General features: G+C 68.6%; 3 protein-coding genes across 3 annotated transcripts in view; 2 read left to right on the forward strand and 1 right to left on the reverse strand.

Moving 5' to 3' along the window:
* The window catches only part of CHLNCDRAFT_145389 (hypothetical protein), a gene marked incomplete at both ends in the record, with an annotated part of 16716 nt that extends 6183 nt beyond the window's left edge, over positions 1 to 10533 (reverse strand). The window contains 30 exons of the mRNA XM_005848041.1: positions 10 to 218; positions 416 to 557; positions 808 to 915; positions 1236 to 1366; positions 1641 to 1772; positions 2085 to 2201; positions 2364 to 2492; positions 2742 to 2834; positions 3043 to 3206; positions 3441 to 3662; positions 3823 to 3932; positions 4103 to 4160; positions 4349 to 4551; positions 4818 to 4900; positions 5112 to 5195; positions 5434 to 5605; positions 5824 to 5897; positions 6145 to 6351; positions 6686 to 6792; positions 6993 to 7171; positions 7412 to 7686; positions 7917 to 8048; positions 8227 to 8355; positions 8560 to 8696; positions 8862 to 9042; positions 9210 to 9382; positions 9601 to 9700; positions 9866 to 9928; positions 10098 to 10139; positions 10513 to 10533. Coding sequence (XP_005848103.1) covers positions 10 to 218; positions 416 to 557; positions 808 to 915; positions 1236 to 1366; positions 1641 to 1772; positions 2085 to 2201; positions 2364 to 2492; positions 2742 to 2834; positions 3043 to 3206; positions 3441 to 3662; positions 3823 to 3932; positions 4103 to 4160; positions 4349 to 4551; positions 4818 to 4900; positions 5112 to 5195; positions 5434 to 5605; positions 5824 to 5897; positions 6145 to 6351; positions 6686 to 6792; positions 6993 to 7171; positions 7412 to 7686; positions 7917 to 8048; positions 8227 to 8355; positions 8560 to 8696; positions 8862 to 9042; positions 9210 to 9382; positions 9601 to 9700; positions 9866 to 9928; positions 10098 to 10139; positions 10513 to 10533 — 3977 coding nt within the window. The remainder of the gene's footprint in view (positions 1 to 9; positions 219 to 415; positions 558 to 807; positions 916 to 1235; positions 1367 to 1640; positions 1773 to 2084; positions 2202 to 2363; positions 2493 to 2741; positions 2835 to 3042; positions 3207 to 3440; positions 3663 to 3822; positions 3933 to 4102; positions 4161 to 4348; positions 4552 to 4817; positions 4901 to 5111; positions 5196 to 5433; positions 5606 to 5823; positions 5898 to 6144; positions 6352 to 6685; positions 6793 to 6992; positions 7172 to 7411; positions 7687 to 7916; positions 8049 to 8226; positions 8356 to 8559; positions 8697 to 8861; positions 9043 to 9209; positions 9383 to 9600; positions 9701 to 9865; positions 9929 to 10097; positions 10140 to 10512) is intronic.
* A 531-nt stretch (positions 10534 to 11064) lies between these two features.
* Positions 11065 to 13794, forward strand: CHLNCDRAFT_145390 (hypothetical protein; the record flags this gene model as incomplete). Its single annotated transcript, XM_005847881.1, has 7 exons — positions 11065 to 11316; positions 11534 to 12500; positions 12618 to 12755; positions 12899 to 12988; positions 13192 to 13370; positions 13513 to 13590; positions 13759 to 13794. The coding sequence occupies 7 exons, from the start codon at positions 11065 to 11067 to the stop codon at positions 13792 to 13794; spliced, it is 1740 nt and encodes a 579-aa protein (XP_005847943.1).
* Positions 13795 to 15911: 2117 nt separating this feature from the next.
* CHLNCDRAFT_57750 (hypothetical protein) overlaps positions 15912 to 20386 on the forward strand; it is a 5406-nt gene continuing 931 nt past the window's right edge. The window contains exons 1-12 of the mRNA XM_005847882.1: positions 15912 to 16185; positions 16278 to 16455; positions 16877 to 16958; positions 17166 to 17302; positions 17461 to 17555; positions 17762 to 17898; positions 18104 to 18250; positions 18385 to 18533; positions 18863 to 18939; positions 19183 to 19337; positions 19641 to 19879; positions 20115 to 20225. Of these exons, the coding sequence (XP_005847944.1) occupies positions 16022 to 16185; positions 16278 to 16455; positions 16877 to 16958; positions 17166 to 17302; positions 17461 to 17555; positions 17762 to 17898; positions 18104 to 18250; positions 18385 to 18533; positions 18863 to 18939; positions 19183 to 19337; positions 19641 to 19879; positions 20115 to 20225 (1671 nt within the window). The 5' untranslated portion in view covers positions 15912 to 16021. The remainder of the gene's footprint in view (positions 16186 to 16277; positions 16456 to 16876; positions 16959 to 17165; positions 17303 to 17460; positions 17556 to 17761; positions 17899 to 18103; positions 18251 to 18384; positions 18534 to 18862; positions 18940 to 19182; positions 19338 to 19640; positions 19880 to 20114; positions 20226 to 20386) is intronic.

The raw sequence follows: 20386 nt of genomic DNA on the forward strand, positions 1-20386 counted from the left end.
CCAGCCCACCTGTACAGCTCCTGCGTGCCCTCGGGGTCGCTGGCAGGCGTGCCCACCTGGCCCCGGATCAGCACCGTGTACTGCTGGCTGCCCGCCTGGCCGTGGAAGGTGTCGATGAAGGCCACCCGCAGGCTGGGGTACTGGTGCAGCAAAATGTCCACGCCGCGCGCCAGCCACCGCCCCTTGGGGCTGCTGCTGTACCGGTTGGCGGCGTACACCTGGGGTGTGTGGGGGGCGGGGAGGGCGTGTGTGGGACGTGGGGCATGCGCGGGGATGGGCTAAGGGGTCGCACATGCCGATTTCGTGAGGCCAACGAGGCCGTGTGTGTGGAGAGGTGTGTGGAGAACCCATCCCCGCCCAGCCCCAACCCACCACCAGCAGCTGCAGCCACCCCATGCCCCGTCTCCCCACCCACCTGGCTGGCCACCACGTATGTGAACTTGGAGCGGCAGACGTCGTCCACCAGGGACAAATACTTGACGTCGCTCATGCCGGGGGGCTGCGGGCACTCCAGGTGGGCCAGCAGGCGGATCGCCTTCTCGTACGCCATCATGCCCCTGGCAGGGAGAGGCAGGGGCGGAGGCAGGGAGGGACAGGAGGCAGTCGGAACCAAAAAAGTAAAAACGACTTTAAAAAGACGATAGTTGTTCTGTGGAAAACAACCACCTGTACGGTAGGTACGAGGTGCGATCAGAGGTGGCCAGCTGGTGGAACCCCTCCCCACACCACCACACACCAAGCCCTCCATCTTGCACGCACCTCCCCACAGCGTGGCCCCCGCCCCCCCTCCACCCCACCCCACCCCACCTGACGGTGCGAGCCAGCAGCTGGCCGCGGTAGGAGGCCCACAGCAGCAGCTCCATTTGAACGTGGTGCAGCGGGCCGCCCACATCAAAGTCCGCGTCCGTCACGTGGCTGCAGGGGGGGGGGGGGGCATGAGGGAGGGGCGGGGCGGCAGGGTACAATGCCTTGAGTGGTGGGGTACATGGCAAGGGGGCAGCGAGACTGTGGGGAGAGGCGCGGCTGATGTGGTGGTGCGGGCGTGTGGGCTGTGATGGTGCTGAGGTGGAGGTCTGCCCCAGGCGCACAACCACCAACCACCAGGCCATCCGTCAGGCCCGCCCCACAACCCGTGCTCCCAGCCTGCCACGCCCCCCCTCTCTCAGAGCGTGCCAGAGCACCCCCTCCCCAACAGCCCTCCCTTCACAACCCCCTCCCACCGTAGCGCCACTCACCGCGGGTCCAGCCCGCCCAGCTTGGGCTTGAGCCGCTCCAGCAGGTTGTCCCAGTCGGACGGGTAGGCGCTGCGCAGCCACTGCATGACGCTCACGCCGTCCTCGTTCTCACGCATCAGGTCGCTCATGCCCTGCTTGTTCGGGGGAGGGCACAGGTGGCAGCGCGCAGGGGGCAGGGGACGTGGGCCGGGGAGGAAGGGGCTTGGCTCGGCAGGCAGGTGCATGCCAGCACCCGCACCTCGCCACCATTGTTCACTGCCGGCCAACCTCAGCACCTGCGTCCTCTGCAACTCTCAGCAGCCTGATCCATCCCCACCTCCCACCCACGCACACACACACCAGCCACACACACCGGCACACGCGCCACCAGCACCAACAGCAGCCGCCACCGCCGCCGCCACCCACCCGCGCCGCCACCGCGTCCATGCCAAAGTGCTTGGCCACCGACACCGAGTTGAGGGCGTAGATGACGTCCTCCTCGTAGTGCGGGGTCAGCGTGTTCCAGCTCAGCATGTCCTCGATCGAGGGCGGGGTCTCCTGCGGGGGAGACGCTTGGAAGGTGGGGAGGAGAGGATGGGTGGGTTCAAAATAAAAAAGGTGGGCGGTGGCACGGCAGGGGAGGCTGGCAGGGCACAGGCGGGGCAGAGGCTCGATGGGAGGTAGGGGTGCCGTGGGGAGGCTGCGGCGCCGGCCGGCTGGCCGGTGCAGCACACGCCAGCAGGCGTCGAGCACTCGAGTACCCTCGGGGGCACAAAAAGCAGGCGGGCAGGGGTGCGGGCACGGCAAGAAAGCAGGCGCCCTGCTCGACCCCATGACGCCCTACCGCCACCACCCAGCCGGCCTGCTCACCAGGGTTGGGTTCTTGAGAGAGGCGGCAAACACGGAGAGCACGCGCTGCGCCTCCTCGCCCCGCGGCTGCGCCCCCTTGGCGCTCGTCTGCAGCATCTTGGCCACTTGCTTGACGACCTGCAGGGGAGGAGGGCGGGGGCGCATGCGCGCATGTGTGGTGCGTGGAGGAGGGGAGCCCGTAACGGAAAGCACGGCGCCCCGGATGGCAGGGGAGATGAGGGGGCACCCCCTGCCCACGCGCAGCAGCGCGGCACCATCGGTAGGGCCCCGGCAGCCCACCTTGGCCAGGCAGCGCTTGGAGGGCGTGTCGGGGGTCTCCTGGTAGAGCACATCCAGCGCCGCCTCCTCCCCCACATACGCCTGCCACCGCCAGCGGTCCAGCCTGTCCACCTCCACCTCGTTCAGAACCTGCACGCGGCACAGCACGGCACAGCACAGCACAGCACATCATGGCACATCATGGCACAGCACGGCACAGCACATCATGGCACAGCGCAGCGCAGGTATTGTTGTTGAGGAGACGGGACAGCCGGTTCGGGAACAGCGCGGTAGGCGATGCATGGCGCGGCGACACGGGTCCGGAAGGTGTGGCGAGGGCCGCCCTGTCCCAGGCCTCCACCAGCCGCCCCTCCGCAGCCCCCTCCTGCCCCGCCTCACCTCCAGCAGCTCTGCGGCCTGCTTGTGCATCCTGCGCCCGGGGTTGGTGTCTGCGGCGCTGACAGGTGGCTTGCGATGCTCGTCAAGGACGGCCTGCGGTGTGTGTGTGTCAAGGGGGCGTGAGGGTGCCACTGAGCCGCACAGCACCATACCAGCAACCCACAGATCCCCCCTCCCTTCCCTTGCACACAAGCACGCCCACCCAGCCGCGGCCCGGCCCGGCCTGGAGCAGCGCTGCGCCGCATCTCCACCCCCAGCCCCTCCCAGCCAGCCCAGCCCCTGCCTCCCAGCCCCACCTCACCTTGGCCTCCTGCCGCAGGATGCGCACCAGCTTCTCCAGGTTGCCCCGCACCCCCACCGCCGCCATCCAGCGGTTGCGCCGCGCCGCGTCGTCGGGCACGCGCGCCTGCAGGCTTTGCAGGGCCTTGAGCAGCTTCACCACCTCGTCCACGCCCGCAGACCGGGCTGCAGGGGCAGGCAGGGGGAGGCAGGATGGAGGGCTTGAGCTTGGGGCGGGTGGCGGGAGGGGTCTGGGCGGGTGGCAGGCGCAGCCTCAAAAGAGGTGGCGGGGCCGGACAGGGCGCGGCTGAGCTGCTGGTAAGAGGCACTGGGCTCCCTGCTGCCAGATGAGCCCCAATGGGAAGACGGGGGGGCACGCGGGCCGCTGCGCCCCGCCCCGCCCCGCCCCGCCCCGCTCACCCGCGCGGTGGTCCAGCGTGGAAGGCCTGGGCAGCGGCTGGAAGCGCAGCAGCACGTCTGCCTGCTCGCGGTTCACCACCCCCAGCTGCATGAGCAGCCAGGTGAGCAGGGAGCGGATCTCGGTGAGGGCCACCTGCTGCGCCGCGTTCAGGCTGGCGCTCTCCAGCGCCTTGCTGATCTGGCCGCCGTAGAAGAAGACGGGCATCATGAAGGGGCGCATGCCTGCAGGGTGTATGTGTGTGTGTGTGGGGGGGGGGGGGGATGGGTGGGGGCAGGGTGCTGGGTGGACTGGAGCGTGTAGGGTTTGGGGGGCAGGAGAGGCAGCTCAGCAGGCAGTACCACACCGCCGCCACCAGCAGCCCGCCGCCCAGCCCAGCCCCACCCTCCAGTATCTCGATGGTCGGGTCGATGTCGAGGTGCACAAACAGCAGGTTGTCGCGCTCGCCGTCGCACACCAGGTCCACCGCCCGCAGCTCCTCCACGATGGCGTTCCTGGGGCGCAGAGGCGCGAGGCGGAGGCAAGGGAGGGCAGCCATCAGAACAACACGCAGGGTTGGCGGCAAGGTAGCCACGGAAATGCTTGTAGTTGTCAGCGGTTTTGGACAAGGGCGCCGGTATGCGACCCTGTGCCCTGGGTGGCGGCCACCCCACACGGCCCTCACCACACGTCAGAGAAGACCAGCCACATGGCCACCCGGTTGTCCTCAAAGTACGTCAGCACTGCGCCACATGTGGGTGTGGGTGGGTGTGCGTGGGTGGGTGGCGGGCAGCAGAGAGAGGGGACTGATGGCTGGGAAGGGTGGGGTTGGGCTGTGGCATGCAAGGCACGCCATGCCTGGCCCAGCCCAGCCCAGCCAATCCATCCCAGCCGTGTGCAGTGATTCACGCTGCCCCGCTGCGCCCCTCACCCTTCTTGGCCTCGCTCTGCTTCACCATGTCCTGCGTGTTCTGCAGCAGGCGCTCGGTGGCACTGAGGCGGGTGCGGTCCATGGCGCGCTTGGCGGTCAGCGCTGCCAGCGCGTCCTGGTTGACGTGCACGCCGGGCACGGAGTAGTCGCCGCCGCCGCGGCGCGCCACCGTGGTGCCGCCGCTGGTCAGGCCGTCGATGGCGCTGCGGGGGTGGATGGGGCATGCGGGTGGAGTGTGCAATGTGACAGTGTGAAGGGGTGGGGTGCAGAGCGGCGGCCATGCGCCCTGTCGCCGGCTGCCTGATGCAAGCAGCACAGCGCAGGGTGCGCAGCACCGGGGCATGCACATCGAAGCACCCGGCCCCGCACCATCCCTCAGGCAGACGACCCCATCCCTCCCGCATCGTCACCGTCACCACCGCCTGCTCACACACACACACGTGCCCACACCCTCCTGCCACCCACTCACTTGAACAGGTTCTCCTTGCCCTTCTTGGAGGTGCAGGCATCCCACCAGCGCTTGGGGGCCTTGTGGAAGCTCACCACCACCTCCTGCACGCCACGCCAGGCAGGGGGCGGCAGCAGGGGGGCGGGGGTGTGTGGGGGGGGGCGCTTGGCTTGCAGCCCGCGTCCGCACACATGTAGGGTGCAATCCTGTCGGCGGGGCAAGCGTTTGCTTGCCAGACGCAGCACTCAAGCCCAGCCAGAGGTGCGCGTGCGACGTCAGCGTGCCCGCCACGTCAGGGCCACGTCAGCGCCCCACCTGGAAGGTGGACACCGACCCCAGGTTGAGCTGCACGATGCCCTTGATGGAGCCAAACAGGGCCATGATGATGTAGTAGAAGACCTGCGCAGGGGAGCGGGCGGGCGGGTGTGGCGCACGGAGGCCAGCGATGCCCGCTGGCTGGCGGCCGCGTGCTGGCGACACGCGTCGCAAGGACAGGCATGCAACGCAGCAGCAGCAGCATCTCCCGCCACGCCCACCGCAACCCCACCGCCCAGCGCAATCAACTGCCCACGAACCGCCTACTCACAACACCGCGCAGCCCCCACCCACGCACACACACACACACACACGCACACACCATCACCAGCCGCTGCCTCGCCTGCGCGTCGTTCATCATGACCAGGAAGGAGGGGAGGCAGCGGGCGACCACCAGGATGGCGTCGGCGTCACCCCAGTTGTCGCCATTGCGCAGCCAGTCGAAGTTCCACAGAGCGATGACGGGGTCTTTGAGGGGCTTCATCAGGGCGTACCTGCGCCAATGGAGCAACAAGCATGGGTTGGGATGGGATGGGATGGGATGGGAATGGATGGGATGGGATGGGAGGAGGTGACGGGCAGCCGGCGGTGGCAGCCTGTGATGCAGGCTTGCCCCTGCGAAGACACAAGCGCTGCAGCCCCAGCAGGGGGCAAGCAGCGGAGGGGAGCTCAGAGCGGGTGGGAGGTGGCCGGGCGCGCCCCGCTGGCTCACCAGTCGAAGGCAAACTTGGCGCCCAGCACCAGCACCCAAAAGACCAGGTTGCTGAAGAAGTTGGACCAGCCGGTCTGCGAGGAGGCAAGGCAGGGAAGCAAGGGGCGGCCTGGCAGCAGCTGTGGCGGCTGGCTGGCTGGCAAGGCTCGAGGCGGATCGAGTGGGTACACACCCACACCACTTCACACCCTCAACACCCGAGCGCACACACGCACACACACACGCACACACGCACACACACAACACGCGTGCCCCGCATGCCTTCATGTGGTAGGGAGCCAGGTACTCGTGCGGCACGGGGCGCGCCGAGGACGCCCCCACCCGCTCCAGCAGCCAGATGAGCGGCGTCCAGGCGGCGCCGCAGCAGGCACGCGGGTCGCGGCGCCACCGCCGCAGCCGCGCGCCCAGCTGGTTGGAAAGCGACACGCAGTAGCCGTCGCGGGTGGTGACGACGGCGTGGACGACCACCAGCCCGCTGTACCCCATGACGACGTAGTAAAAGATGTCAAAGGAGAAGAAGCCGGTGAGCTGCGGGGTGGGGAAGCGGGGCGCACACATGATTCAGCTGTGGCGGGCGCAACGTCACTGACAACTGGCACATGGCTGTAGATTGGGGCAGGAGGGAAGGGCCCAGGAGGCTGACAGGAGGCCCCACACGCATGGGGCAGGCGGAGGTGGTTGGGGGCACAGGGAGGGGCAGCCGAGATGGGAGGGTGGAGGAGTCCTGGGGACCTGGTGGGTGTGGGCATGCAGCCCAGCCGGTCCCGCTCCCCAACTATCCCACACCCTCCCACCACCCCGCCCACATGCGACCCACCGCCAGCCCTGCCCAGCCCTGCCTCACGACCAACCCTGGCCCCACCTGCGCCGTCAGCGCCAGGTACAGCACCACATTCAGCGCCAGCCAGTCGATGATGCCGTGGCTGTAGCGGCCCCAGAAGGGGCGCCCCAGCACACGGATGCCCTTGGCTGCAGGCAGGCAGGCAGCGGAGGACGGACCGGCGGCAGCGATGAGAGTGGAGGGAGCAGACGGCAGCGCTCGGGCAGAGGACAGGGGCCAGAGTTTCGGCAGACGTGCGGGCAGAGCAGAGCGCGCCGGCACGCCCATCCGCAGACGCCGGCCGCCCCGCACAGCCCCTCCAGGCGCGCTCCACGCCCTTTGAACCCACCCGGCGCGCGCTGCGTCCAGGCGCCCGCCACTTGCTCTGCCAGCGACAGGAAGGCGTGGTTGCAGGGCACGGAGCAGAGGGCGTAGTAGGAGCCTCGCTTGGTGGCGGGCCAGCCCCACAGCATGACGCACATGAAGTGGAACTCGAGGATGAGGAAGGCCCAGATGCGGAAGAAGGTCCTGCACAGCACAGCGCAGCGCGGCACAGCACAGCATGGGAAGGTGTGAGGCTGTGCAACCAACACCTCGGGGACTTGAGAGTGTGTTGGCAAGGCGGCGAATGTGTGCATGCGCATGCAGATGTGTGGTGGTGGCCGCAGTGGCGGGCAAGGCGGAGGCAGGAGCAGCCAAGGTGTGCCGGGTCCCGCTCCCTTGTGACCTGCTTGCTCCTGACGGCTGCCCAGCCAGCAATGCCGCCACCTCCGCCCCGCCACTCGCCTGTACATCGTGAACAGGCTGCGCCGCTCCACGTACGTCTTGCCAAACACAAAGCCGCCCCACCAGTCGCGCGCGGAGGCGGCGTCGAAGCTGAGGCGGGCGGGCGCGGGCGCGGGCGGCTTGGCGTCGCCGCCGTCGCCGCTGCCGCTCGTCACAATCTCCACGCTGCCCACCGCCATGAGGTTTGTGTACAGGTCCTTGGGCACGCGGATGCCCCGCGTCTTCTTGTCCCACTGCACCCCCAGCCGCGCCAGCGTCTGCGCGACCGGGGCAGCAGGCCGCAGGCAGCAGGCGGGGCGGTCGAATGCGTCGGCGGGGGCTGGGCCCAGGCGCGCCCACCCAGCACCACCAGCCGCCAGCCAGCCAGCTCCGCCGCCGGGCCCCACCTCCCAGCCTGGCGCGCCGCCACGCTAGCCGCCGACAAAAAACAGCCTGGCTGCCCACCCGTGCCTGCCGGCCAGGCCCGCCAGCGGCCCCTGGCTCCCACCTTGTGCACCACCCCCGGCATGCACAGGCTCTCGTTGACGTCGTCGTACGTCACCCTCGCCGCAATCTCCACGCCACTGGTGCCCTTGCGGTCCACCTCCACCGCCAAAAAGGCAAAGATAGGGGTGACCAGCTGCAGGAAGGACGGCAGGACGGTGTGTGTGTGCATGTGTGTGTGGGAGGGAGCAAGGAGGGAGGGAGAGAGAGAGGGAGGCACGAAAGCGGGCAATGTGCGATGGTGGGTGGGCAAGACGGGTGGGCAAGCACCACACAGCCAGGCACGCCCCACCACCCCCCCACACGCCACCCACCTTGTCCAGGTATGCCCCAGAGTCGCCATAGGCTACCATCTCCGCCACCATATTGACTTCCCGGCTGCCCCGTCCCTCGAACAGGGCCGATGCCGTGATGCCCGCCTTGGCCGCGGTGTGGATGTCGGCCTGCCAAGGGGCCCCAGGCACCAGCATGGGCAGGCCGCCGTCGGAAGGGGAGCTTCGGCGCGGCGCGAGCGGCTTGCGCCACCTGGAGCCGAAGCCTCCGGCACTTCTCTCGTGCGCGGCAGGCATATGCATGCATGCCTATGCAATGCCTCCAGCCAGGCAGGGCGGACAGGCTCCTCCAGCCCCGCCCCTGCCCCCACCCACCAGCTCCTTGATGCTCCGCATCTCGCCGTCGGGCTTGGCGCCCTGCTCCTGGCGCCAGGCCGAGATCTGGCGCTGGTACTTGTTGCGTAGGTGGATGCGCAGCTTCATCAGGTCCTTGGCCAGCTCAGGGGTCCGGGCTGCGCGTGTGAGTGTGGGGGGTGCCTTGGGATTGGGCGCGCCGTGATGGTGCGCGCTTGCAGGCTTGGAAGCATGCACAGTGCCGGCCAGGCCCTATCTGCGCAGGCCGGCACCACCCACACCCACGCCAATACCCCGCCCCGCCCCCCAAGCCAGTGGCGCACCAATGTAGGAGGCTGAGCGGGCGTCGCTGGGCGGCGGCACCGTGATCTGCATCTGCTTCTCGTGGCTGTTGCGCAGGCACCAGAAGAGGAACCAGAGGGCCTCGGGTGTGTGGCGCAGGTTGGCGCCCTCGCTGTACATGAGAAAGTACAGGGACAGCTCCTCCAGCAGGTACTCCCACTCCTGCGGCACGGTGGTACCGTGCGGTACCGGGCGGTACGCAGCGATCATGGGCGTGCACGCTGCCACGCCGAGGCGGCACTGTAGCACAGCAGCAGCACCGTGGGGGACGGCCGCAGCAGCCGGCCGCCCCCAGGCAGCATCCCGGGTGGCCAGACACAAGGCCTGACCAGGCCAGCTGCCGAGGCGCGCACCACGGCCTCGCCGCCCTTGCGCAGCTCCTCCAGCGCCAGCTCCTTGATGCGTTCGGGCAGGTCCACGTGGCGGCACCAGTCGCGGTACCCCTGGAAGATGGTGGCATGCAGGCGGTACACCGACCGCGTCCACCGGTACTCGTCCGTGCCTGGCGCGGGGCGGGGCGAGGTGGGTGGGGCGCCAGGGGCGCAAGGGGCAGGTGCGCTGTCAGAGCGCCAGCAGCCAGCGGCCCAGGCCTGCACACGCCCTGGTGCTTGCCGATGCCCTGTTTCCATTCCGAGCGCACACACCACTCGCACCGCATGCACATCCACACCCAGACACTGAGACACTGCAGCCTCCCTACCAGCAGCGCACAACACCCACCCGAGGCCTTGTCCCGCCTCATGTAGTTCTTCACCAGAAGGTGGTACAGGTGGTCGGTGACCAAAAAGATGGTGGCGGGGATGAAGGTGGGCTCGCGCGCCTGCACGGGGCAGGGGGTGGGGCAGCAGTCGAGTGGGAGGAACGAGGGTGAGAGAGGTGGAGGCAGGGGCTTGCGCAGAACGGGTAAGCGGCATGTGAATGTGCAGCCCATGTGGCAGGCTTGCCCACCCCTGGAGCAGCAGCGGCACAGGGTCTGCTTGCTCACCTCTGACCGTGGGTCCAGATTGAACGCCTGGAAGCCAAAGTGGCGGCCCACGCGGTGCACCACCTGGCAGAGGGGGCGATGGGAGAAGCGTTTGGCAGGTGAGGTGGTTGGTGCAGGCGGGGCGGTTGGGAACGCAACGGTTGCGGGGCCAAACCTCCGCAGCTCCATGCCAGCCCTGGGGCGATCAGGTGCTGCCACATGCGGCGGCAGCAATAGGCAGGCGGGTGCTCACCGTGTGGATCGCTGCCTGCCAGCCTGCCTCATTGCTCGACACCTGCAGAACAAAACAGCGGTGTCGGTCGCGGCGGCAGTCAGCGGGCGGCAGCACCGTCTCGCCCTGCCTCCAGGCTTGCGAGGTGTGCAGGGCAATGCAGGGGGGGCTCCCACGGCCTGCTCCTTCACGCAGCGAGCTCACATTGAACAGGGGCGGGGGCCTGGGCCTGGCTTGAGCCGCGTTCGTTGGGGGGGAGCCCCCCGTGGCTGGCGACGGCGGCATAGCCGCTCGGCTTTTGAAAGTCCAGTCTCGATGGATTGGCTCAGATCACTGCATTCAAAGACTGAGCATCTCCGGCAAGGAGCTGGACAGGGAAATTTTCGGTGCGGTGGGAACAGGCTCTCTTGCGCGGCTGAATGGATCAGCAAGCTACCACAAAGCCGCCAGCACGCATCCTACCGCCTGCAAGCGCTCTCTCTCGTCTGCATCTCGGGACACGCTGGCGCCAGGCTGCAACTTCCCATCAACGAAACCTATAAATTCAGAGGAACCGCTCCATTGGATCGTGCTCCCCATTGAACCGGTGCACTTCCTAGGGCGTTGGAGCAGCAGGGTTTAGTTGAACTCGCACCATGCAGGCCACATGTGGGTCCGTGAAGCTGGTGCAGCAGCGCTTGGCAATTAGTGCACAGCACCACAGCCCGAGGCCCGGCAAGGCGGGCAGGGCGGCCCCCACTGGCGCATTGCGGCAGTCGGGCAGGCGTGGATGGTTGGCGCTCCACGCGCAGAAGGACACCAGCGGTGAGTGTTAGGCAGCGATCCATGCAGCCCTGCACGCAGCCGCGCCCCTGCAGGCCCACCGCCCACCTCCGCCCACACCGTCAGCCGCCCAGCCGCCCCTCGCCTCGCCTCCGCCACTCCATCGGCCCACTCAAGTGCACCAACACGCAATCCGGCCTGCAAGCAGCCAGCGGGGCAGCATGCCATGGGCTACCCCGGTGCAGAGGCAGACAGCGGCGGGGAGCGAGTGGATGTGGTGCTGCGGTGGTTCCGCGCCGTGGCAGCCCGCCGCTTGGAGCTCCAGGGCCGCTTCTCCACCAGCACCACAGACAGCAGCAGCGCCAGCAGCAGCGTCAGCATCGGCCTGCACACGCCTGGCGGGGAGACGGCAGCCGAGGCGGCGGCGGTGGAAGGAGATGGGCAGGCGGTGGCGGAGGCCGAGGCGGGAGCGGTGGCGGTGGAGCACGCCTCTCAGGACCCCTTCCCAGGCACACCGCGCTGGCCGCGCTCTGGCTCCCGGCACGCGATCCCATCTTTTTACCCACCCTCCCGCTTGTTTCCTTCACACCCGGCCCAATGCCGCCGCTGCTATAGCCTTCTAGCGCAGGCTGGGCTGGGCGCAGAAGCGTGCTGACCTTGCAGGGGCCCTGCCTGCATGCCGTGCAGGTTCCCAGCCAGAGCCCCTGGGGGCAGGCGAGCCGCTGGCACAGGAGGCAGGCAATCCCGGCAAGGGCGGCAGCAAGAAGGCCGGGAAGAAGGCTGGCGGCGGCGGCGGCGAGGAGGCGCCTGCGACCGTGGAGCAGGTGGCAGAGGATGTGGCCAGCGATGCGTCTGACGTGGCTGGCGCGGTGGAGGTGGCGGCCCAGGATGCGCAGCAGCAGGCCGCAGAGGGAGCCGCCGACGTGGCCAGCGACGCCGCTGATGTGGCGGCCTCGGTGCAGACCGCCGCCCAGGATGCGCAGCAGCAGGCCGCAGAGGGAGCCGCCGACGTGGCCAGCGACGCCGCTGATGTGGCGGCCTCGGTGCAGACCGCCGCGCAGGATGCGCGGGAGCAGGCCGCAGAGGGGGCTGCCGACGTGGCCAGCGATGCCACCGACGTGGCGGCGGCCCTGCAGACCGCCGCGCAGGATGCGCGGGAGCAGGCGACGGAGGCAGCGCTGGGGGCCGCCAGCGACGCCGCTGATGTGGCCGCCTCGGTGCAGAGCGCGGTGCAGGATGCGGGGCAGCAGGCGGTGGAGGCGGCCCTGGGGGCAGCCAGCGACATGGCCAGTGACGCTGCCGACGTGGCAGGATCCGTGCAGGCGGCAGCAGAGGCGGTGGAGCAGCAGGCCGCCAGCGCGGCGGCAGCCGCTGCGGCGCCGCCGCCGCCGCCGTCCCCGCCTCCTGCCGACAGCGTCCCGCTCCCCGCCACGGCAGAGGCGCGTGATGCCGAGATTGCGGCCACCCAGAAGCTGCTGGTGGGCATGCTGGCATCCCTGGATCGAGGCGCGGCCGCCACAGAGGACCAGGCGCAGAGGGTGGATGAGCTGGCGCGCCGCCTGGAGCGACTGGGCGGGGCGGTGGCGCTGTCTTGGGAGGCACCAGGCGAGTGGCATGCGGCGTGGTCAGGCGTGCGCGTCAGCGGGACGTGGGAACATTGCGGTGGGGAGCGTGTGGAGGAGCCGCACTTGTCTCAGCAGTCTCTGCGCTCATTTGCGCAGCTTCAGCTTCCCTCGCTCACAGCTCGTGCCGTCTGCCCCCCTGCAAGTTATTGTGCAGCCGCCGGCGGCAAGCCCACCATGGCGCTGCTGGACGGGCGCTGGCGCCTGCTGTACAGCAGCGGCTTCGCCTCGGGCAGCCTGGGCGGCCGCAGGCCGGGCCCCTCCTTTGGCTCGGGGCCGTTCACGCTGGGGCAAGGTGAGGGGCGGACGGGAGGCCGGCAGCAGTGGGAGGCCGGCGCCGGTAGGGCAGGTACCGCCGTGCCGTGGGCAGAGCAGCTTCCCGGTCGTGGCATGCATGTGCACGACCACCCTCTTGCCCTCCTACCTCCCCTTCTCCAGTCTACCAAGACATCTCCACCGACCGCTCGGAGCTGGACAATGTGGTGGACCTGTTCCTGCGCTACAGCCTGGCCACCCTGCCCCTGCCAGGTGAGTCGCCGGCTCGTCCCTGGCAGCAGCATGTAGCAGCAGCAGCGGCGGCATGGCTGCACTTGCCTGCTTGGGGTGATTGGCCATGCACCCTTGAGGCCATCTGCCACCAACCTTCCAGTCCAGCGCGCCGTCTCCCGCTTGCTCCCTCCAGCCTCCTGCCGCCTCGCTGAGCTGGCCGCTTGGCCATGTGCGCGGTGCAGGCCTGAGTGCGGCCACCCCCACCGCCCACGCCAGCCTCAAGCATACCTTCTCTGTCATCGGCGCCAACACCGTTGAGATAACCTTCAACGAGACGGAAGTGAAGCTGGCGGGCGGGCTGGGCGGCTGGCTCGACTCCCTGCCCCAGTTTACTCTGCCCCAGCTGCCAGAGTCCCTGCAGGTGGGGACTGTGGAGCCGGCGGCAGGGCGCTGGCTGCAGCAGCAGCGTGCTGGCGTGCCGAGGGGCAGGTGGCAGCGTGCTGCGGCGCATGCTGCCTCCACCCAAGCGCCCGTTGTGTGCCACCATGCCGTCATGCGTGCAGCCGCCCAAGCGCCTGCGCTCTGCACGCTTTGATGTCGTCTACCTGGATGAGCAGATGCGCATCACCCGTGGCGACAGGGTGAGCACACCCTCGGTGCTTTGCCCAGTGGATTGGGTTGCTGCAGCACTGTCTGCAGCCTGTGGATCATGACAGCCAGAAATATGCCCGCCCCCATCACAGGCACACATACACAAGTGTGCATTCAACCCACGTCTGGGCGCCCCCTGGCCTGCCTTGAACCCGCAGGGCGAGCTGCGCGTGTTCATGAAGGGCGAGACGTGAGGCGGTGCCGGCACCGCACCTGCCTGCTGGTTGAAACGAACCCCTTGCATTGATCTGATCCCCCCATCGCCCAGAATGAATTCTACCGCGAAGTGAGTCTTTGGCTTTGCTGCCCTGTCCCTCTCATCTTGTAAGTACGGCTGCTGGGCGCTGTGCGTGACGTTCCAGCGGTAGCTGCCACCGCTGCCCGCCTGGCGGCGGCGTGCGTCACCCGTCGCCTCCCTGTTTGGTCGGGGGGCCGCGAAGGGAAACTCTAGATCGGTACACATGTCTTCAGGTCAATCAGCAGCCTAAATTGGGCAGTGCACCCGAGATCCGACATGGGCGGTGCCACGGCACATCTAGCTGGCAGGCGGGTTTGACACATCACCGCCACGCGCTCGCCTCTTATTATACTCCAACCTCAGTTGCAGCCTTTCAGACCTTGCCTGGACACTGGGCGGGCGGCCACCGAGTCTCCGACACTTTGAGTCACCCCACGCGCTGCCGCTTTCACACCCAGCGATGCTGATTCGCGCCACGACTGCGCTGCAGGGCACTGCAGTCGCGACAGGTGCGTCCCGGGGGTGCTGAGCGCGTTGCCACCGCCTGCCTGTGGGCGCCGCCGCCGCCGCCTGGTGGCCAACCTCCCGCCTGCCTGTGCCTGCAGGGCTTGGGGCATTGCGTGGGCTGGCCACCAAGGCCGCCGACGCGGCCAGCCAGCAAGCCGCCGCCGACAGCACTGAGCGGCCGCTGTCTGGGGATGCGGCCGTGCGCCAGGCGCGGCGTCAGCTGGCGGGCATGGAGCCGCCGCTGCTGCACGACAGCCTGAGCGAGGCCAACTACGATTACACGGCGTCTGCACGTGCCACCGCCGCGGGCCCGCGCTACTCCTCCATCACCGAACCCGATTACTATCTGTGAGCAGGGGAGTAGGGCGGGGCATCATCAGCACGGTGGGGAGGAGAGGAATACTGGAAGGGCCTTTGATTGGGCGCCTCGTGCCCTGTGTTGCGCCTGGTGCCCTGCCGCTGCGCAGCTGCGTGGCCATCTTGCAGCAGCTCAACGACTGCAGCCTGCATCCGCATGCCCGCGCCGCCGCTGCAGCCTACGTATGCCGCAGCCTAGGTCCGCCCTCGCCCCGCCCCACAGCTGCCGCCTCGCGGCTCCCTCCCCGGCCTGGCCGGTCTGCCTGCAGGAACAACTCCCTGTCTGAGGGGACCTACGGCATGCCGCAGTCGCTCCAGCGCTCCGCCTCGCTCAACCCCACGCGTGGACAGGTGTGGGGGCACTGCAGCAGCCCCAGGCCTTGCTCCTGGCTGAACCCCGAGCCCCTGGGTGCTGCCTGGGCTTCCATGGTTGGCCACCCGACCCGCCTGGCCTCCGCCTGCAGGGCTTTGCCACCGCCAAGCAGCGGCCCACCATGCAGCGCGTGGTGGCGGCCGTCCGTGCGGCGGACCAGGGTCCAGAGCGCCTGCACGACAGCTTTGAGAAGGGCGACTACGATTCGCCTTACAAGGGCGGCCGCTGAGCCCGGGGGGTGCCCCGGTTCGGCCGGAGGTGGCGTCCTCCTTATGGTTGGCTGGCGGGATGCGGGCGGCAGCCACGTGTCGCCTTTGACAGCGCGTCTCACACACCCACGAGTCTCACTATCTGCTTTTTTGTTGTTGGGCATCCCAGCATTTTGTTGTTTCGCGATGTGTAAGTTGCCGTAGTTTGCTGGAGAGAAGGAATCGGGCAAGGTGGCTCTGGGAAGATGAGCAGCGGGAGGGCCCAAGCTCCAGAAAATACATGCCCACCGAATCCAGTCGTGCCGTCAGTCCAACTGTGACATTCTTTGTGTCGGCCAGGGGGTGCTTCAGCCCACTGATATGACCGGCACTGGACGCTAGGGTGGGGTGGGGCGGGTGGCGGGTGTGGCGTGCCGGGTTGCCGCGGCACAGCTGGGAATGCCTGCGGGTCGTTCCAGATCTCCAAAGTTTGTTTTAAGGCCGAGTTTGTTGTCATGCCAACATGCGTTTGAGGAGGCAACCAAGCTGCAGATGTACCTTGCAACTAGAACCAGCCTGGCGACATCCCCTGGCCTCCCGTCCAGCCTGGCGGCGGGCCTCATGGCCGGCCATCAACCCCGCAACGGCGCTTGCTGGATCAGATGCATTCCAACGCCGCTGCAGCCATCCATCTGCTCCTGGCAACGCACACTCGCCCGGGGGGAGCCCGGGCTCTCGGGCCCAGCTGAACTCGCGAAATGCAGTTCTCCCGCAAGTCCTTCTCCAACCTGGCCGCACTGGCGGCAGGCGATTTTGGAGGCAGCATGGGCGAGCTGCAGGGAGGAGGGCCCCTGTCGCAAGCAGCTGTGGTGAAGGGCTCGCGGACGTCCATGTGCGAGGACGATGGCAGGAAGACAAGCAGGTGGGTCTCGGTGGCGCTGTGGCAGCCTGATGGCGGCCCTGCGACACTGCAGCCCGACACCCCCCCGGCTCTTGCCCACCCTCTCCCCGCAGGCTGATCTTCGTCACCAATCACCTTCCGCTCAAGGTCAGCAAGGACGAGGGGTCGGGATGGAGCTTCGAGTGGGACCCGGACGCCCTGGTGCTGCAGGCCAAGGAGGGCCTACCCGACGACATGGACGCCGTCTATGTCGGCTGCCTGCCTGTAGAGATAGAGGGGCACGAGCAGGAGGTGGGTGGCGCCTGCTGCTGCTGCAGGGGAACCTGGTGCAGCTGATGGAGCGGTGCAAGCAGAGGGCAGGCGCACACGGGCGCGGAGCGCCACGCCGTGCACCGCCGGGCGAGCGGGCGCCGCTCGGCGCCGCCGCCCCCGCCTCTGCTGCCGCCTGTTGCTGCGGCTGTGCGCCCTGCCCTCTGCTGCCTGTGTGGATGCTGGCGCTGTGGCCTGGAACTGTGGGGGAGCTGCATGGCTGGCACATTTGGGGATCGTGCATTCGATGGCCTGCACGCATTGGCACGCTGCCCCGGCGCTCTCCACACCCGCCCTCCCCCCGCCTGCTGACACGTGCCCGTTGAGCAGGGCAGCGGGCATAGCGCTGGCCTGCCCTGGCTTTGGGTTTTGAAATCTTGTCTGTCTGCCTCGTGCCGTGCAGGATGTCACGCAGCAGCTCATGTCTGAGTTCAACTGCCACCCGGTGTTCCTGGGGGCGGAGCTGAAGACCAACTTCTACAAGAGTGAGCCAGCGGGCCAAGCCGGGCGGGCGGGGCCGGCGTGTGGCGCGGCGCTATGCGGCGGCGCTGCGCGGGAACCTGGCGCTGCTTGCTGGGCCGTACTGGGTGGCAGCGAATCGACGCGCGCTGCTGCCTGCCGCGGCTGTGCCCCCGCCATCCGCCGAGCGTGTGTCGTTGCGCGTGTGCGTGTGTGCCCCGCCCCCGCCGCAGAGTTCTGCAAGCAGCAGCTGTGGCCCATCCTGCACTACCTCATCCCGCTCAGCCCCAACAGCCTGGGCCGCTTCGACCCCAACCTGTGGAGCGCCTATGTGCGCGCCAACATGGCCTTTGCCAACAAGCTGGTGGAGGTGCGTGCGGCGGTACAGCTGCATGTACCGCACTGCCGCTCGACAGCTGCCGGTACCGCACAAACGACCTGGTACAGCTGTGGTGGCCCTCCCTCTCCCCTGCCCCACCCAGCCACCCGCCTGCTGCCGCCTGACCACACACACACACACACATACAGGTGCTGGGCAGCCTGGAGGACGATTACGTGTGGATCCACGACTACCACCTCCTGGTGCTGCCCTCCCTGCTGCGCAAGAGGTTCCACCGCATCAAGTGCGCGGGCTGCCGCGGCGGGCGGTGCCTGGCGCCAGCTCCTGCTCCGCATCGCTGCTGCGTCGCCGCAGTAGGCAGCCGTTGCAGTACCTAGGGCAGCTGTTGGTTGCTGCCCTCCCAGCGCGCCTGTTGTTTCGATTTGTCATTCTCGGGCCACGCCTCGCCCTGAGCGCTGACACGTTACCCACGCCGACCCCGCCGTGCAGGTGCGGCATCTTCCTGCACTCCCCCTTCCCCTCCTCCGAAATCTTCCGCACCTTCCCGCGGCGGGAGGAGGTCATCCGCTCCATGCTGAACGCAGGCGCGTGCCCTCCCTCTCCTGCTCCACTTCTTTGTGCTTCTTGTGTCTAGGGAGGCCAGAGCCAGCTGCCAGCGCCGCCCAGCAGCACAAAGAAAGGGTCGCGCCCGCCTCGCGCGGTGCCTGGCCCTGTCCGCGGCGCACCCCTAGCCCGGCTGTTGAGCCGCGTCGCCGCCCTCCTGTGCCACGTCTGCCCACCTCCCCCTCCCTCATTCCTGCCTGCCTCCTCCACACCCCCTGCCCCCCGCAGACCTCATCGGCTTCCACACCTTTGATTACGCCCGCCACTTCCTCTCCTGCTGCTCCCGCATGCTGGGGCTGGAGCACAAGACCAACCGGGGCTCCATCATAGTGGAGTATTACGGGCGGGATGTGGGCATCAAGATCATGCCCACTGGTGAGTGTGTGGGGTGTGGGGTGGGTGTGGGGTGGGAGGCAGGAAGAGCGGCAGCGCTGGGGGCAGAGTGTGGACGGACGGCCCAAGCCGAGCGCCGCGCTCCGGCTCCCCGCGGCCCCCGCGCCGCCGCACAGGCGTGAACCCGGAGCGGCTGCTGAGCGGGTTTGGGTGGAGCGACACGATCTGGCGGCAGGGCGAGCTGGCGGCGCAGTTCAAGGGCAAGACGGTGCTGCTGGGCGTGGACGACATGGATGTGTTCAAGGGCATCGAGCTGAAGCTGCAGGTGGGCTGGTGTGTGTGTGTGTGTGTGTGTGTGTGTGTGTGTGAACGAGTGCTGGAGTGATAGGCAGGGAGGCTGAGGGAGCGGGTGTTGGGTGTGGTACATGCCGTGTGCCCCGGCTGCCAGCAGGCTCCCCTGTGTGGCAGCCCGGCGCCTGCCTGCGCAAGACTTTGTGCCCCAGACCCCCGCCATTCAAGCCCAGGACCGCACGCCCTGTGTCCAGGGCGGCAGGAGGTTGAGTGGAGGGCCCCTCGCAGCTGCTGCCCGCCTGCCGGGCCAGCAGCGGTTTCCTGACGTGCGCCCGCCTCCTCCCTCCCCCTTGCCTCCCGCAGGCGTTTGAGCAGGTGCTGGCGCACCACCCCGAGTGGCGGGGCAAGCTGGTGCTGGTGCAGGTCACCTCGGCGGCCAGGTAGGTGGGAGGCGGGGAGGCACGGGGCGGCCCTTGGAGCCTGCGCCAGCGGCGCCAGCTGTCTGCTGCCTGCTCTGCAAGTTCCTTCTGCGCCCAGCAGCAGTGCAGCTCGCGCTCCCCGCCCGCCTCCCTCCCTCCTTGCCCTCGCTCCCTCGCCCCTTCCCTCTTCTCAACCCCACCACCACCACCACCACCACCACCACCACCACCACCACCACCCTGCCCCGCCCCGCCCCCCTGCAGGGCCCCCGGCAAGGATGTTGAGGAGCTGCAGCGGTTTGTGCTGGACCTGGTGGAGTCGGTGAACGCCAAGTACCGCGCGCCCGGCTACGAGCCCGTGGTGTGGCTGGAGCGCCCCGTGCCGCTGTACGAGCGCATCGCCCTCTACTCCATCGCTGGTGTGTGCGCAGCCGCCTGCTGCCTGCGGGCTCGCTTGTCTGCTGCGTGCCTGCTGGTCGTGTGCTGCGTGCTTGCTTGCCGCATGTTTGCCCCGCGTGGTGCGCTTCTTGCTGCGGCGGCTGCACACTCTTCGCGACCCGCGCAGCTCTTTGTTGCTGCCCGCCTCGGTCCCCTGGCTCCCTTCCTTGCCCCATAATGGCTCCAGGCGCGGCCGCCGGGCGCCCCCCAGCTGGCCCCCCTGTCCCAGCTCGTGACCCGGCCACCCTGCCGCGCACCCCCGCCTCCCCTCACTCGCCCCGCAGACGTGGTGGTGGTGACGGCCACCCGCGACGGCATGAACCTAGTTCCTTACGAGTATGTGGTGTGCCGCCAGGGGCCCGCGGGCGGCGCCGCCGCGGGCAACGGCGCCGCGGGCGGCATGGGTGGCGCGGAGGCGGCGCCCCCCGATAAGCGCCACTCCATGCTGGTGGTGTCTGAGTTTGTGGGCTGCTCGCCCTCGCTGTCCGGAGCCATCCGGGTCAACCCCTGGAGCATAGAAGCGGTGCGCCAGCTGGCCGGCGGGACGCTTCCCTGCCGCGGGTTGGGCTGCTCGCGGCGCTGGGTCCTGCGTCTGTGCCTGCTGTGTCTGCTTTCCCGTGCTCCCCAGCCGCACGCTCCCATCCTGCAAACCTCCGCCTCCCCCTCCTCCCCTGCTCCATGGCCTCCGCCTCATGCTCTCTCCCAGTGCCCACCCCACCCCAACCTGACCCCACACCCCCTCCCACGCCCCCCGGCAGGTGCGCGACGCGCTGTACACCGCCATCCGCCTGCCGCTGGTGGACCGCCACATCCGGCACGAGAAGCACTGGAAGTATGTGAGCAACCACACGGTGCAGTTCTGGGCAAAGGTGAGGTGGGGAGGCGTGGGTGTGTGGGTGCCTGGGTAGGTGTTGGGAGTGCTTGTGCTGTGCAGGTGGTTGTGTGTAGTGTGTGTGTGGTGCACACAGGCTGGCACGGCTCTGTGGGCCCCACCCGGGGCTGCCCCCCCCCCCCCCCCCCAAAAAAAACC

The sequence above is a fragment of the Chlorella variabilis genome (genome assembly GCF_000147415.1).
Source record: "Chlorella variabilis unplaced genomic scaffold CHLNCscaffold_9, whole genome shotgun sequence".
Taxonomy (NCBI): domain Eukaryota; kingdom Viridiplantae; phylum Chlorophyta; class Trebouxiophyceae; order Chlorellales; family Chlorellaceae; genus Chlorella; species Chlorella variabilis.